Below are 15,192 nucleotides of genomic sequence, written 5' to 3'. Positions count from 1 at the left end.
CTGAGGCTTAGAAACTAGAGGGTGATAAGGGCAGAAGGAAGCAGGTAGCAGTCTGCTCAAAAAAGAAAGCTTTGAATGTCCATTTATTTCTGATCCAGAGGTCTACAGTGCTGCTGTGTGTGTTTGCTTGCCAAATAGAAAGGGTTGAGATTGGGCAGGGGCGAGGGTGCAGCAGTATGGGGCACCTTATTAATAAACACAACCCCTTGAGGATACGCCAGTGTGTTCCTAGGTTTGGGGCTGTGCTCCATTGCAGCCTCCAAGCATCCCCACAGAAGTCTGGTAGGGATCCTTGGGGCACCTGCTGGAACTGTGTTGCTTGAGTGCAGTAAGATCTTTGGGAAGGCGGGTGCCCAGCAGCACAGTCAACTGCACCTGCAGCCCTCTGGAGCCCCTAGCCCTTAACAGGATGGTGTGGTTTAAGCTGCAGGAAGGGGTTTGGGATCTCGGGTGATTTTCAGAAGCGGTGACTTTCTGAATCCCAACTTTAACAATGGGAGCAATTTAAAGGCTTCCTGCACTCCCTAAATTAGACTTCTGACATAGAGAAAGCTTTGGAGGAAAAGACAGGCTAAGTTTTTAACCCTGGGCTGATCAGGGTTAAAGAGACACTGTCTTTTATTCTCAGCTTATGTTCCTGAACCACTATTTTGGACTTTGCTCCAGTTGGTGGTCCTCAGTTTGTAAGTAAATAAAGCAGAACACACAAGTTTCAAGGCTGCCTATCCCTGGTTTAAGTCACCCCAGCTTTTGTGTTGCTTTTGATTTTCCCAGTCTGGTGGGACAGTTCCCTGTGTACAGCTATGAAATAGGATAGGGTTGGCCAGGAAAGTTGTCCGCAGTGATGGGTAATATTAGTACAGTACCTATCGGTTATATATGGTTATGGTTCTTGGCCTTTGGCAATTCTATAATCAGTGTGGCTTCCTTTTACTTTACAAAAGAAAAAGGTGAATCAGTCTTCCTGTGTTCTGCATCTCATGGCCTCCACTTACGTTTTCAAGCCTCGCCACTACTCTCACTGGAGCCCTGACTCTTCTAGTTTGCTATCACCACTTGGTTTGCCACCCTTTGCCCCAAGAGCTGTAAAAGCACTTTGTACACACTTTACAGCTACATTAATGAGAAACTGGAGGTTTTTTAGTTGGCTGTTGTGAATGACAGGTGTATAGACAACCAAAGACTATGCAACCTTTTCCTTTTCTGTGCAGTGTTTATGATCGAAAAGGCCACCTGTGCCCATTTGATACTGGTCTCATAGAAAGGAATATCGAACTCTACTTCAGTGGTGCAGTAAAGCCAATATATGATGATAACCCTTGTCTGGATGGTAAGTGTGGCCCTGCAGGCAGGTTTTCCCTATCCCCCCCCCATTTAATTTATATGATGCTCTTAATTTAAAACTCCAGGGCGGGGTGTTCACATCCACTCTGCCACATACATAACTGACACATCATATTAACCTGTCATAAAACTGGAGTGCAAATTATGTCTGATTGACTTCCAAAGGAAGGGAGTTTCACAGGGAGGGTGTAGCAACAGAGAAGACCATCAGCCATGGAACTGCCCCAGGGCCTCACCCAGAGGCAGCACCCAAAGAAGACCCCTTTAATCTTAGTGACCAGACTGGCACATACCAAGAGAGGTGCTCTTCCAAGTTACATGGACCCTGAACTCTTCAGGGTTTAAAGGTTAATGGTAAATCTTAAATTACATATGTAAATGAATAGGTAACTAGCACAGATCATGGAAAATAAATGTGATATGACTTCAAAGTGGCTTGCTGCTCAATAACCTAGTGGCTGAAATCTATACCAGCTTCTGAACAGTCTTCAAGGGCAGCCCCATGCAGACCACATTACAGTAGTCCAGACTTGAGGTAACCAGGGCATGGATTGCTGTGACAAGTCTATTCAAATTCAGGGACAGCCATAGCTGGTAAACCAGCCAGAGCTAGAAATAGGCTTTCATTAAGCTATCTGAGCCTCCCGTGGCAAAGATGGATCCAAGAGTGCCCCCAGGCCACGAACCTGGATCCTTCAAGGGGAGTGCAGTGCCCTTCAGGACACACCGTTTACCCATCTTCTGGAATCGGGAACCAATGACCAGCAGAGCCAACAGCTTGTTGGAATTCAGCTCCAGCTTATTGGGCCCCATCCAGACCATTACCCCAGATGACCTGAGAAGGGGGAGAGACATTAACACATTTCCCCAAAGCCTTTGGTACCACCCCCTACGGCAAGGAGGCATTTGCCACTCCTTGGGCCCATCCTGTCAAGTCACAATGGGCTGCAGTCCAGGGTACAGGTGGTGGGACAGCATTTCAGAGGCTGCAAGTACACTTTGCCCACAAAAGAGACACTTAACCCCGTGTTTGCTTGTTGCATTACTAGATGAGCCACTGGATGCTGCTAAATTAGCTAAGCATCGTTCATTCATGACAGGAAGGTCAAAAGTTTTGTCTTTAATTAGCCATTGTAAATCAAGTAACAAGATATTTGCAGCTTCCCAAGGGTAAGACGGACCAATTAAGTGCCTTGGTTTTGGTGCAGGTGTGGATCTAGTGACCTGGTGGAAAAGGAAGTGAGCTTCTCAGCCAGCCCACTTGTATCTGCAAGCTTCCAGGGGGAGCAAAGAACCCTGAGAAACCAGCCAGAGGTGGTTGCCCAGCTCCTGTTCCTCAGTGTGGGCTTATTAAAGCACATGCATCCACCATGGCCTAGCAACTAAGTGATTTTAAAATATGATGCCTCTCCATTTTCATCGCTGATTTTAGGTGGTGTCCGAGCCAGAAAGATGGGCCCCATCAATGCATGGTGGATCACTGGTTTTGATGGAGGTGAGAAGGCTTTGATTGGATTCACCACAGGTAAGCTTTTAAGAAAATCATCATCCCTTTCAGTTTTGTCTGTGTCCTGCTTTTTCATGCTCAGCGCATACTTGGAGTGGCTCACAACAGCATCAGAAAAATCTACGTAATGAAATACCAGCAATATTTCAAGATAATTCACCAACAATTACAAAATATAACAATTTTTAAAGAAACAACCATAGGCCTCCCAAAATGTATTAATAAATATGAACAAATACAAAAATATATAAACAGCAGAAAAACATTACATATTTTTTGAAATTAAAGTTTTCCCCAACAAGAACAACCACTCCTAAGTCACTGACTCTTCTAAGTGAGCCAGATAGACAAGGGGGACCCAGGCCTTGCAGAACTCACAGCTCAGTCTCTGGGATTTGTTGAAGAAACTACTGGCAGCGATGAAAAGCGTCTTCCTCTGCCAACCCCAGTTCTCTTGCATGCTGTGCTCAAAATGGGGATGCCAATCCCCTTCCCTTTCCAGGTGGGCTTAATTGAGTGGCCTAATTGTCCCCCTTCATCCCTGATCACCTCCACCACTATGGGCGCTGCATATGTGACTGCGCAGAGCAAGCAACCCTCACAAATCCACAGCACGACCTATTTGCAAAGCTGCGCATGTGCTTTACCAGCCAAGGAGCAGGACATGCTGCCGCACATCTTTACATACATGTTCTGCCTACGTATCTAGGAGGAGGGAGTTCCACAGCCCAGTGCCATCACGTAGAAGCATTCTTTAAGAACCAAGTTGTGCTCAACTTAAAAATAGAAAAGCATTCTTTCAGAGCAGTGTTTCTCAAGCAGTTGATTGAGACCCCTCAGTGGTTCTTGGGCCACATTCAGGTGGACTTCAGTGTCTCGGCAGGAGATGGGTAGAAATACTTTGAGAGACATGTGGGAAGAGAAATAGATAAAACAGGCATAGGCAACTGGGCCCTCCAGATGTCTTGGCCTACAATTCCCATGATCCCTAGCTAACAGGACCAGTGGTCAAGGATGATAGGAATTGTAGTTCCAAAAATCTGGAGGGTCAAAGGTTGCCTATGCCTGATACAAAAGATAAAACCTTCTCCATTTAGAGCCTCTGGTTCAACAAATTCTGTCTTAAATGAGTCACAATACCTCCGGAACAAATGCCTGTTCTTAGGGTGAGGAAAGCTGAACTATGGAACTCCTTGCCACAAGGAAAACATTGTTGCAAATAATTTAATCATTTCCAAATATGAACCAGATAGCAGCAGAAAGGGGTGTCAGGAATTGCCAGCTGGTTGTGCCAAATGCTGCCTCCATCTGCCACCATTTTGTGACTGCGAAAAAAGGAAAACCCATGCAGGCAATAGTAATAGGCAATTACTGCAGTAAGATCCATTCCAAAAAAAAATTATTTTGTGGGTTTTTTTAAAGAGCTTTTCGTGTTTAAAAACTTGCTTGTTCTCCATTATTAAAACTTTTTCTTGTCAGTTTCACAGGAGCTTACTGTTATACAAAATTTGCTTCTCCAATAATACAGATTTTTGGTATCCGTTTCACATAATTTGCTTCTTCAGTTATGCACCTGCAAAAAATATACGTAATAGCTCCCATCAGTTACAGTTTTCTTTGTTCATAAACTCAAAAGGCCCCAGCCTTGTTGCTGACCCAGTGAGGTACATTAAATATACATGTATTAAAGTTGTTACAAACCTCATTCTGTTCTCTTTTATACAAACAACACTTGCATTCAAATTATACTACATGAGATTCATACCAACCTTACAAATGCCTTCTCAAATTTTCTGTCTTGGGCAACTGCCAGGGTTTACCCTCCTGTAAATATCTCTCTGTTGGCCATGACAACTGAATGAAGCCTCCATGTTCATTGGCAGTGTATCTTTGATAGCCCTTTGATAGACAAGCAATCTTTGTGCCTTCTGGCTGGCTGCTGTTGGGAACAGGGAGCAGGGTTAGACCTCTGGTCTTGCTCACTAATGCAGTTTTAGTCATTCTTAGGTGCTCACACATGTTGCTTAATCATCCACTCAGTTCATGGCTAAGTATGTATTTGTACCCAAGTCTTGTTCATTGGGAAACACATTTGCATTGCATTCTAGCCTTTGCAGATTATATCCTGATGGAACCAAGTGAGGAATATGCCCCCATCTTTGCACTGATGCAGGAGAAGATCTACATGAGCAAAATTGTTGTTGAATTCTTGCAAAATAACCCTGATGTCAGCTATGAGGACCTGCTGAACAAGATAGAGGTTAGTCCAGCAGACCAGGGCAGCTGTGTCTTGTGTCTGTAAGAAGACCGACGTCAAGGAACTCAGATCAGCATACATTGTCTATCCATCTCAATTCTTTTTGTCCTCAAAACAACCCTATGAAGTAGGTTAGACTGCCATTGTGTGTCACCATCTTGAGATGGCTGAGCAGCCATTTTTGAACACCAGGCAGTTGAGAGAGCAGATGAACCTGCTATTGCAATGCTTTTTTGCTCTTGCTTAACATTCTTCTCCTGACTTGCCAGTTTAAAACCAGTAGAATTGTTAAATTCCTTCTAATTCTGTCTCCAGACCACTGTCCCTCCTGCTGGATTAAACTTCAACCGTTTCACAGAAGATTCCCTCCTCCGGCATGCCCAGTTTGTGGTAGAGCAAGTGGAAAGCTATGATGAGGCAGGAGACAGTGACGAGCCTCCTGTTCTCATCACCCCCTGCATGAGAGACCTGATAAAACTGGCAGGAGTCACGCTAGGCAAAAGGTACGCCAGCAGCTGCACCCTGTGAGTGGCCCTTCAGAGGTGCTTCATCTCCTCCTTCGGGCTGTGCAACTTAACGCCAAAGGAGAAGGCTTGCGTCAGAGAACCTTCTTTGGTGCTCGGTATTCGCCACACTCAATGTTTGGGAGGTGGGCTCTAGACTTTCTCTTTGGTCCTGTCTCTTTCTGTGTGCAGGGAATGTTTTTTTAGGGAGAAGGATTCAATCATGTGACCTGATGTTTGGCATAGCACAGCACAGATGCGCCTCCTGCTCAGTCAGCCCGTCTAAACCAGTACTTACACCAGCTGGCAGCGGCTCCCCAGGATTTCAGGAAGGAGTCTTTCCCAGCCCCACCTGGAGATTATGAGGGTTGAGCCTGGGACCTTTTCCTTGAGAAGCGTGTCCTCTATCACTCTGCTAGAACTCCTTCTGCAGATCAGCTGTGTGCTATTTGGAGGAGCGTGTGGGTGAATTTTCCTCTTGCCGATGTGGTACCTTCCAGATGTTGGTGGCACTACAGCTCCCATCAGTCCCAGGTAGCCCAGTCATGGGTGAGGGGTGCTTAGTCCCAACAGCTTCTGGAGGGCACCAAATTGGCTTTGAGAACTGGAGAAAGGGGGAATTCCATCTTGTTCCAGTGTTTTCCCTGTCTCCTGCAGGTGCTTAGCTTTTCACATCTGTCTTCTCCTCCTAGACGAGCAGCAAGAAGGCAAGCCATTCGGCATCCTACCAAGATCGACAAGGACAAAGGCCCTACCAAGGCAACCACCACGAAGCTGGTCCATTTGATCTTTGACACCTTCTTCTCTGAGCAAATAGAGAAAAACGAAAAGGAGGAAGACAAAGAGAATGGCTTGAAGCGCAGGCGCTGTGGGGTTTGTGAGGTAACAACAAAAGAGAGGCTGCATTGGTGACCCAGACACCCTGTTTTGCCTACAGAGAAAGGGTGGCATGAGGTTGGCATGAGGAGTTCCAACATGGAAGGTTCCAACATGGAAGGGAAGCTTCCTCATCTTTTCTTTTTGGTCTCCTGGACACATTCATTTCCTGCCTTATGGAACTCCCCTTCCCAACACTGCTGCTCCTGGCCAAACAGTTCCCAAAGTCTTCAAATATAGAGCTGTCTGGTTCAGCACACAGCATGCAGATTAAGGTCAACTCCCCACTCTGCTTCTTGGGTCACTTTTACTTGAAGCAGGGCAGATAGACAGAAAGAGATGAGCTCCTGCATTGGTCATCGGCCCCTGGCTTTAATTTGGTAGCTGAAGAAGAGAGTCCCTGAGCATGTATTCCTGGATTTTCCTGCAGCTTTATCTGGTCTTTCATAGAGAAGACTACTGTTGTACCTTCCAGAGCTGAGGGAGAGAGCGGCGTTAGAAACAGAGATGTGAAAGCTTGGAGCTAAAGGGCACCTTAAACCGAGGTTATGGCCCAACAAGGGAATGTCTAGGCGCACTTTTTATAACAAGAATATGAACTGTAGCTAAAGTATTATGTTCATTTTTCACATGGTCTGGTCCTTCCCCTGCCCACCCCCCTAATATTCTTAAGAGGGTCTCTTCTCCAGTCTTCAGAGAGTAGCTGGAAGTGGAGAGGCAGAAAAAGCTCCTCCTTTCCTTCCACTCTGCAGTTTTAATCTGAAATCTTAGGTGCAGTACTGCGCCCAGAACTCAGAAACTGCTAATGAAATTCCCTGTTGCAAAATGTGCCTAACAATGGGAGCCTCAAACACTGAGTGGGAGCAGAGCTCTCTGATTACCTGCTATTACCTTTCTGCTCCACCAGAGGAAGCATGAAGCAACCTGAAGCAGACCCCAAAGCACCTGTGGTCACGTGACACAGGAAGTTAGTCATCCTTCTCTGCAGGGCAATGTGGAGCTCTTTAAATATGGGGTTGCCACCTTTGGTTGGGCAAAATAAGGGACAGGTTGTGGGAGGGGAGTTGGTGGGCTAAAAAGTACTTCACCTGGTGCAGAATGAAATTGTTTCAAAGCAATCCATTACAGTGGATTTTTTCCAGTGCTGGTCATACTCATAGAGTAGACCCAATGAAATTTATGGATCTAAGTTAGCAATGCACATTAATTTCAATGACTCACATCCTCCCCAACCACTGAATTTCTGCCTGTCAGAAGAATGGTAAATGTGGAAACCCAGCCAAAGAAAGAAAGAAAGAGCTGGAGATAGCAACAGTTTTGTTTCTCTTCCTAACAGAGCTTTGCCTCCAACGTCCCATGTGCCAGTTCTCTCTCTCTCTCTCTCTCTCTCTCTCTCTCTCTCTCTCTCACACACACACACACACACACACTAGTCAGACAAGTTCATCCTACCACTAGAGGTTTCTTGTCACATACCTGAAGCATTTTTAAAAGAATTCATAGAGAGATAGAATTGTAGGGTTGGAAGGGACCCCAAGGGTCATCTAGTCCAACCCCCTGCAATGCAGGAATCTTAACTAAAGCATCATTTAAAGCCACTAACAGTTGTGGAGTTCCACAAAGAATCCTGTTTAAAAATCATTTTATTTTCCATTTTCAGCTTTCACAAATATTTTAACAAGAAAAACAAAATCTTTCTTCCCCTTGACTTCCCTCTCCTCCTTTCTGTGGTTCTTTATTTCATATCTTTTTATTACTGTATATCTGATTCAAATATATTTACAAATTTTTCCTGATTTCCCCCTTAATTGTCTCTTACTGCACGTGCTTATATCAGTCCTGCAAATGTTTTAATTTGTTTACAAATACTCAATAATATTTCCCCAGTCTGTTTTTAAAAGTCTCTTGTCTTGATTTTTTATTCTTCTGGTGAGTTTCACCATTTCTGCATATTCCATTAATTTTAATTGCCAATCTTCCCTTGTCAGAACTGTTTCTTCTTTCCGTCCCCCAAAGAATCCTTGTTTGTTTTGAGACCCCCTATTGCTCTCCCAGAGATATAATCCCCAGAGTCCTCTGGAAAGAAGGATTGATTGCTAGACCACTGTTCTTTTTCAGGTAGCAAAATGTCTTGGGCCAACCCATTCCTGCCTATTTAAACAGACAGGAATGGCTTCCCTGAGCAGGTCACCATTTGGAGTTTCAGTATTTGTCCAGCCCTAGAAGAAAGTCACTATAAGTTCTACTGATTTTGCCAGTCCCCCTGCATTTTTATATCAGGAGTAACAAGGTTGGTCTGCAATACAGGGGTCTAAGAAGTACTGAAAAAATGGCTTTTTAAAAACCTGCAACCATTTCTAATAATTGTAGGTGGCATGTGCCATCATTAAAATATGCATTTAGTTCTATGTGTGAGAAGGGTGCGGGAAGCATCTTTCAAAAATAATTAATTGGCAGGATTAATAGAGGACACCTGATCAGTGATCACTCGTATGCAGATGCTCCAGAGCTGCTGCTTCTGGGACAGAATTGTTATATTAAAAAGGTAGTGGATCAAAACAAAGAAAGCCCCCTTCCCCAAATGCCTGGCCACGTGCTTCATCTTGCAAGCAAAACTAAACAAAACACTCAGGTTCAGCCATAGGCTGCTCCGACAACCACACTCTTTCTCTCCCCTTTGAAAAGGCTGCTGCTCCACTGTTGGCCACCCTGGAGCGCCAATCAGCTGGTTTTGGAGGGGAGGGAGGGCTCAGTTTCCTGAGCACATAGCAATTCTGGTTGCATGAGACAAGCAAGTTTGGGTGAGCTCACAAATGCCAATTTTGTTTTTATGACTTCAAAAATGGGACAAATAGGGTGCCAGATGGGACAGGGGACTCTGTGCCCCCAAAACAAGACAATCCCATTTTTTAAGGGATGGGTGGCAACCCTATTTAATATGACCCATATTTTCAGAACTCATTTGCACAATTTCTATCCTGCACATTCCTGAGATGGTTAACAAACTAGTGAAAAACAGCAAAAGCTACATTGGCAGAGGGTGGAGAGAAATAAAATAAAGCATATATCATTACACAACGAACTTAAGCAGTAGCAATCCACTCAAATGTACTGTAAAAAAAATGCCCAAATTTAAAAAACCCCAGTAATTCTTAAAAGTCTTAAGAAAACATGAATGTTTTTATCCTCCTGGTGTGAAATGATAGTAACAAGGGTTACAAGGCAGGCTGCCATGGGAAAACTGTATATAAAGTTTAAGGGAAGAAGTCAAACTTCTTAACATTTCCCCCAAATTCATTCCGTCTCTCTGTCTCTGTCTGTCTGTCTCTCTCTCGTAGCCTTTGCCAACCTAGCACACTCCAGATATTTTGCACTGTAGCTCCCATGGAATTGGCTGGGGCTCATGGGAGTTGTAGTCCAAAACATTTATCATGGGTAGTTCCCTCCCTTTCCTGGGCTACCGTCCTTTATGTTATTTAAAGGCTGTGATTTGTTTTAGAGACTGCTTTGTTTAGAAGCCTGTTAGGAATTGCCACCAATGGAAGCCGGGTCAGCATCTTACTGTTTCCTAAGAGTTTGCTGAGTCTTCTTCACAGTGGAGCCTATCTTGGTTTGGGATACACCTGCCCATTCTGCTTACCCATCCACAGTTTCCTTGTGAACTACCCTTGTTTGGATACTTGTCTCCTGGCAGGTGTTGGGCCATATGCATATGTTGTCTCGGCTCCTTCTTCCTTCCTTCCTTTTTTTTCTCTTTCCAGGTTTGCCAGCAGCCAGAGTGTGGCAAATGCAAAGCTTGCCAGGATATGATTAAGTTTGGTGGCACTGGGAAGTCAAAACAGGCCTGCATAATGAGAAGGTAATTATGACCTCCGCCTTGAAGGACTGCAAGCTTGGGCAAGAGATTCATCCACCTGTGTCCATTTTTGCTGACCCAACAGTTGAAAGCTTATACATGCACTCAGGTTTATATAATGCACATAATTGTGTTACTACTCTTATTGAAATAAACCTCCCACCACACAACTTATCACATCTCTGGTCAAGATATGTGAGGAACTGTTGAATCCTGACATGGCTATATGGATTTAGAATCAATGTGAATTGAACAGTTATGAGTTGAGGATTTTTTTTAATTGCCTTGCTTTCTGTCTCTGAGCAATTGCATCGTTAGTCCCATCTTCAAACTCTTCTCTGCAGCAATAAGGGCTGGATTTAATGCTGCTCAGTGTCAAAGTATTGTAAAGCACTGTAGAAATGAGATGATTCAGGCAAACTAAATTAGCCAGGATTATGTAAAACAAAACATGTTTGTACTGTTGATATAATATCTCAGTTGAGAAATCTGCTTGCAAAATGAACACATTGCCGAATTGAAGGGTTTGCAGGGAGGGGAGTGTGTGTGCATGTCTGTGCCAAATTAGGCCTCCATTTCTCAGCTGCACATTGTATTTTTTTAAAAATTGGTTTTAGATGTCCCAATCTGGCCGTAAAAGAAGCTGATGAAGATGAGGAAGTGGATGATAACATCCCTGAAGTGCCCTCGCCCAAAAAAATGCTGCAAGGAAGGAAGAAGAAGCAAAGCAAGAGCCGAATTTCCTGGGTGGGAGAGCCTGTCAAGGTATAATGCCTGCCCAGGAAAAGGCAGTTCAAGCAGTTGGAAAAGGGATTAGCTTGGTGTCTCACATCCAAGTTTGGGGGGCGGGGATGCAGAGATCCCTTGAGTTCAACCTTTGCATTCTTGTTGTGTATTGCACTTCACTGTGTCATTTGGGGATACCCAGCAGGTTGCACTCCAGATGTTGCGGGACTAAATCTTCCATTATCCCTGACAATAAGCCATGCTAGCTGGGGCTAAAGGGTGATGGACACCCGCAACAGCTGGAGGGACCATGTTGGCTGCTGTTGTCGTTTAGTCATTTAGTCGTGTCAGACTCTTTGTGACCCCATGGACCAGAGTACGCCAGGCACTCCTGGAGTTTCGTCAAATTCATGTTGCTTGCTTCTATAACACTGTCCAGCCATCTCATCCTCTGTCGTCCCCTTCTCCTTGTGCCCCACATTGGCTAACCCTGGTGTAAAACAATGTTGTGGTGCATTGCTAGATGCCCAGTCAGTAGGTGTCCACATTATGGGCCTGATATTCCTGGGTGCCCTATCATTTGTGGTTTAGACACATCTTTTGTCTTTTTAAAAAAATACTTACTACATTTTTTTAATAGAATCATAAAATTAGAGAGTTGGGAGGGATCCCAAGGATCATCTACTCCAACCCCTGCAATGCAGATGCCAGTCAACCTCTGCTTAAAAACCTCCAAGGAAGGAGAGTCCGTTCCACAGTCAAACAGCTCTTACTGTCAGAAAGTTCTTCCTTCCTGATATTTAGCCAGAGTTTCTTTCTTGTCATTTGAAGCCATTGGTTCAAGTCCTACCTTACAGAGCAGGAGAAAACAAGCTTGCTCCATCTTCCATGTGATGAATGTCACATGCTTTAGATATCCTTTAAATATTGGAAAATGCCTAGCGTATCTCATTACGGTCTCCAACCAACCAACCAACCAACCAACCCATAACAATCATTCTCTAGACAGTTCAGAAACCAAAAACATTAAAGCACAAACTAATTAAAGGAAGCTGAAACAATTTCTTTTTTGCAACCATGAGAGTTTGAGACATGCTTAGCAGAAAATGAAAAGAAATTAAATCCAAGCTATGCAGAGACCTAAAGAAGGCAGCAATTCTACACACTGCCAGCCAGATGCTTTGGTTCCTGGTGCAGTTGTGGCCAGGCAGCATCCTCTAATCCAGTGGTTACCAATTAGGGGTCCAGGGACCCCTGGGGGTCTATGGAATGCACCCAGCAGGTCCGTGGCCCCATCCCTTGCCTGCCCCCAACTAAATTTTTGTCATTTTTGCATGGTAATATCACAAAATTTATGTTCAGTTTTAGCGCTGTGCGATTTTTCAATATATTGGCCAAAAGCAGTTTTGAAATCACACCGTGATAATGATTTTGACCCAGCAATACACAGTAATATATTGCTCCTTGCACAGGGGAGAGCAGGGCAGCCAGTTTCAAGGCACCACCAATATTGCACGATGATCTCAGCTGATAACGCTGCTGATCTGAGCTGCCTTCTCCTCATGCTGACGGAGAACAGGGCAGCTGGTCACCCTCACTCCAAGGCACCGTGGCACTACCTTCCCCTGGCACTCAGGCAGAGCAGCTTTTCTCAGCAGGAAAGCAGCAGCACCCCCACCCCCTCCCACTCAAACCATGTGGTGGAGGGGACTTCATTTCCTCTCCTCCCCTCACCCATCTGATCCCCACGCGTCATCTCCAATTTCAGACATCTTGATATAGCAGAATATCATGATGTTTAGCTGCTGATATATCATGATGTTGAAAGCCAGATACCTTTCTCGCCCCGACCTGGCCACAGTGATCCATGTTACGGTCACCTCCAGGCTTGACTACCGTAATTCGCTCTATGTGGGGCTGGCCTTGAAGCTGTCCCAGAAACTCCAGCGGGTACAGAATGCTGCAGCGAGGCTCCTCACGGGGTCTCTGCCATGGGAACATATTCACCCAGTGCTTTTCCAGCTGCACTGGCTCCCGGTGGAGTACAGGGTCAGATTTAAGGTGCTGCTTTTGACCTTTAAAGCCCTTCAGGGCCTAGGACCCTCGTACCTACGGGACCGCCTCTCCTGGTATGCCCCACGGAGAGCCTCAAGGTCCATAAATAACAACACCCTAGTGGTCCCGGGCCCTAAGGAAGTTAGATTGGCCTCAACCAGAGCCAGGGCCTTTTCAACTCTGGCTCCGGCCTGGTGGAACGCTCTGCCTCATGAGACCAGGGACCTATGGGATCTGATTTCTTTCCGCAGGGCCTGTAAGACAGAGTTGTTCCGCCTGGCCTTTGGCTTGGAGCCAATTTGATTCCCTCCCTCCCTCTCTTTTTTCTTTTCCTTCTCCTCCTGCAATGAGGCTACATTTTAATATTTTGATGTTCCATTATTTTAATGTTGTATTTTATTTTTGTTTTTAAGTTGTAATCATTCATCTTGTTTTTATTATTGCTTGTAAGCCGCTCTGAGCCCGGCCTTGGCTGGGGAGGGCGGGGTATAAATAATAATAATAATAATAATAATAATAATAATAATAATTATTATTATTATTATTATTATTATTATTATATTGCTCAGCCCTAGTCTGGTTTTAGTATACTGAAAATCCTTTGCTTTTTAGGGAGTACCCCACATTTTGTTCAAAAAATTGCTTTGCAGAGTTAATTTCCATAGAGTTATCAAAATATTCAGAAGTAAGGGGTTCATGGCTTGAAAAATAGGGGGTCCTCAGTGATTAGCTGATTGGGAACCACTGCTCTAATCCCTTCTGCCAAGGCAGAGGGAGCTCTGAGATGTGATGACAGCAAGCAAGGTGGGTGTCAGTGTGCTTATGTAGTCTTCAAGACCCCAGCACTGGTGCTTTTCTCGTCTTGCCATCTCATTGACACCACCCTCTTTCTGTCTGTAGATTGACGGCAAAAAGGATTTCTACCAGAAGGTGTGCATTGATTCAGAGGCCCTGCAAATTGGTGACTGTGTCTCTGTCAGCCCGGATGACCCCACAAAACCTCTTTACTTGGCAAGGTGTGCTGTCATGTTGGTGGTGTAGGGGCTGGGCTTGGACTCAACCTTCCGTCCTGTCGTGTAACTTGGACAAAGGCTACCCAGAAACTGTATTTAGGGATAGTGGCAAGTTGCCTATTAGGCTGTATACAATATGTATGTATTTTATTACCAAGCATGTTAGAAAGAGAGAAGCCATGGAAGGGGGATTGCATTTACTGGTATGAATTATTCTGAGCCCACTGCTGCTTCCTAGAAGGTGGTCTCCCCTGTTCAGTAGAGGCTTCTTTTGTAAGCTGTTGCAATGTCCTGGTTAGGGGGCTGAGCTGTGAACTAGGAAGCCCTAGGTTGAAAGACGGCCTCAGCTGTAAACTTTTCAAGTGGCCCTATGCAGTCTGCTCTCTCCCAGCCTTAGTTCTCCCCCCACCCCCAGTCTTCAGTATAAAGGGGTCTACTGGCCTACTTACAGAGTTCATAAGGATTGCTGATTTTCTTTGGAGCCTTTCTAACCCTTTGACTTGCACAGAGCTATAGGTAAAGTCCTCTTGCCTGCCCCACATGTTTTTTGATGCATTCTCAGCTAGGCCACCTTTTCTGGGAGCGCTTCAGACAAAACATCTTTTTCCGAGGGGGGGGTGATGTCTTTGCCTTGGTTTCCAGTTTGAAGCTCATCTTTGTTCCTTCTCCCAGAGTCACTGCCATGTGGGAAGACGCCAGCACTGGGCCGATGTTCCATGCCCACTGGTTTTGCCGTGGCACTGACACCGTTCTGGGAGCAACCTCTGATCCGCTGGAACTTTTCTTGGTGGACGAGTGCGAAGACATGCAGCTGACTTACATTCACGGCAAAGTCAATGTCCTTTACAAGGCTCCCTCAGAGAACTGGTCCCTAGAGGTATGTTGAGGAATTCCACTGCTCTGGCAGCTTAGATGGAAGGGTGGCACCACTGTCTCCCTCTGGAGATGAAGGGCCAGGCTAATATGCTCACAGTTCTCCACTATGTCTTGTTCTTATCTTACGCCTGGCTCCAGCTTTTGGGAGGCAGCACTGCAGCAGCCCATGGCAGCTACTT

At 45.1% G+C, this 15,192-nt stretch overlaps 1 protein-coding gene across 2 annotated transcripts in view; it reads left to right on the top strand.

Moving 5' to 3' along the window:
* Positions 1-15,192, top strand: part of DNMT1 (DNA methyltransferase 1) — a 48,685-nt gene that overhangs the window by 16,122 nt on the left and 17,371 nt on the right. For both annotated transcript variants that reach the window (XM_083592089.1, XM_083592090.1), the window contains exons 11-19: positions 1,212-1,330; positions 2,777-2,869; positions 4,960-5,111; positions 5,424-5,611; positions 6,304-6,493; positions 10,249-10,346; positions 10,961-11,108; positions 14,025-14,140; positions 14,810-15,014. In XM_083592089.1, coding sequence (XP_083448215.1) covers positions 1,212-1,330; positions 2,777-2,869; positions 4,960-5,111; positions 5,424-5,611; positions 6,304-6,493; positions 10,249-10,346; positions 10,961-11,108; positions 14,025-14,140; positions 14,810-15,014 — 1,309 coding nt within the window. The remainder of the gene's footprint in view (positions 1-1,211; positions 1,331-2,776; positions 2,870-4,959; positions 5,112-5,423; positions 5,612-6,303; positions 6,494-10,248; positions 10,347-10,960; positions 11,109-14,024; positions 14,141-14,809; positions 15,015-15,192) is intronic.

Source organism: Podarcis filfolensis (assembly GCF_964270895.1).
Source record: "Podarcis filfolensis genome assembly, chromosome: 17".
NCBI lineage: Eukaryota > Metazoa > Chordata > Lepidosauria > Squamata > Lacertidae > Podarcis > Podarcis filfolensis.
The sequence above is the reverse complement of the archived record's forward strand: the minus strand, read 5'-3'. Positions and strand labels throughout refer to the sequence as shown.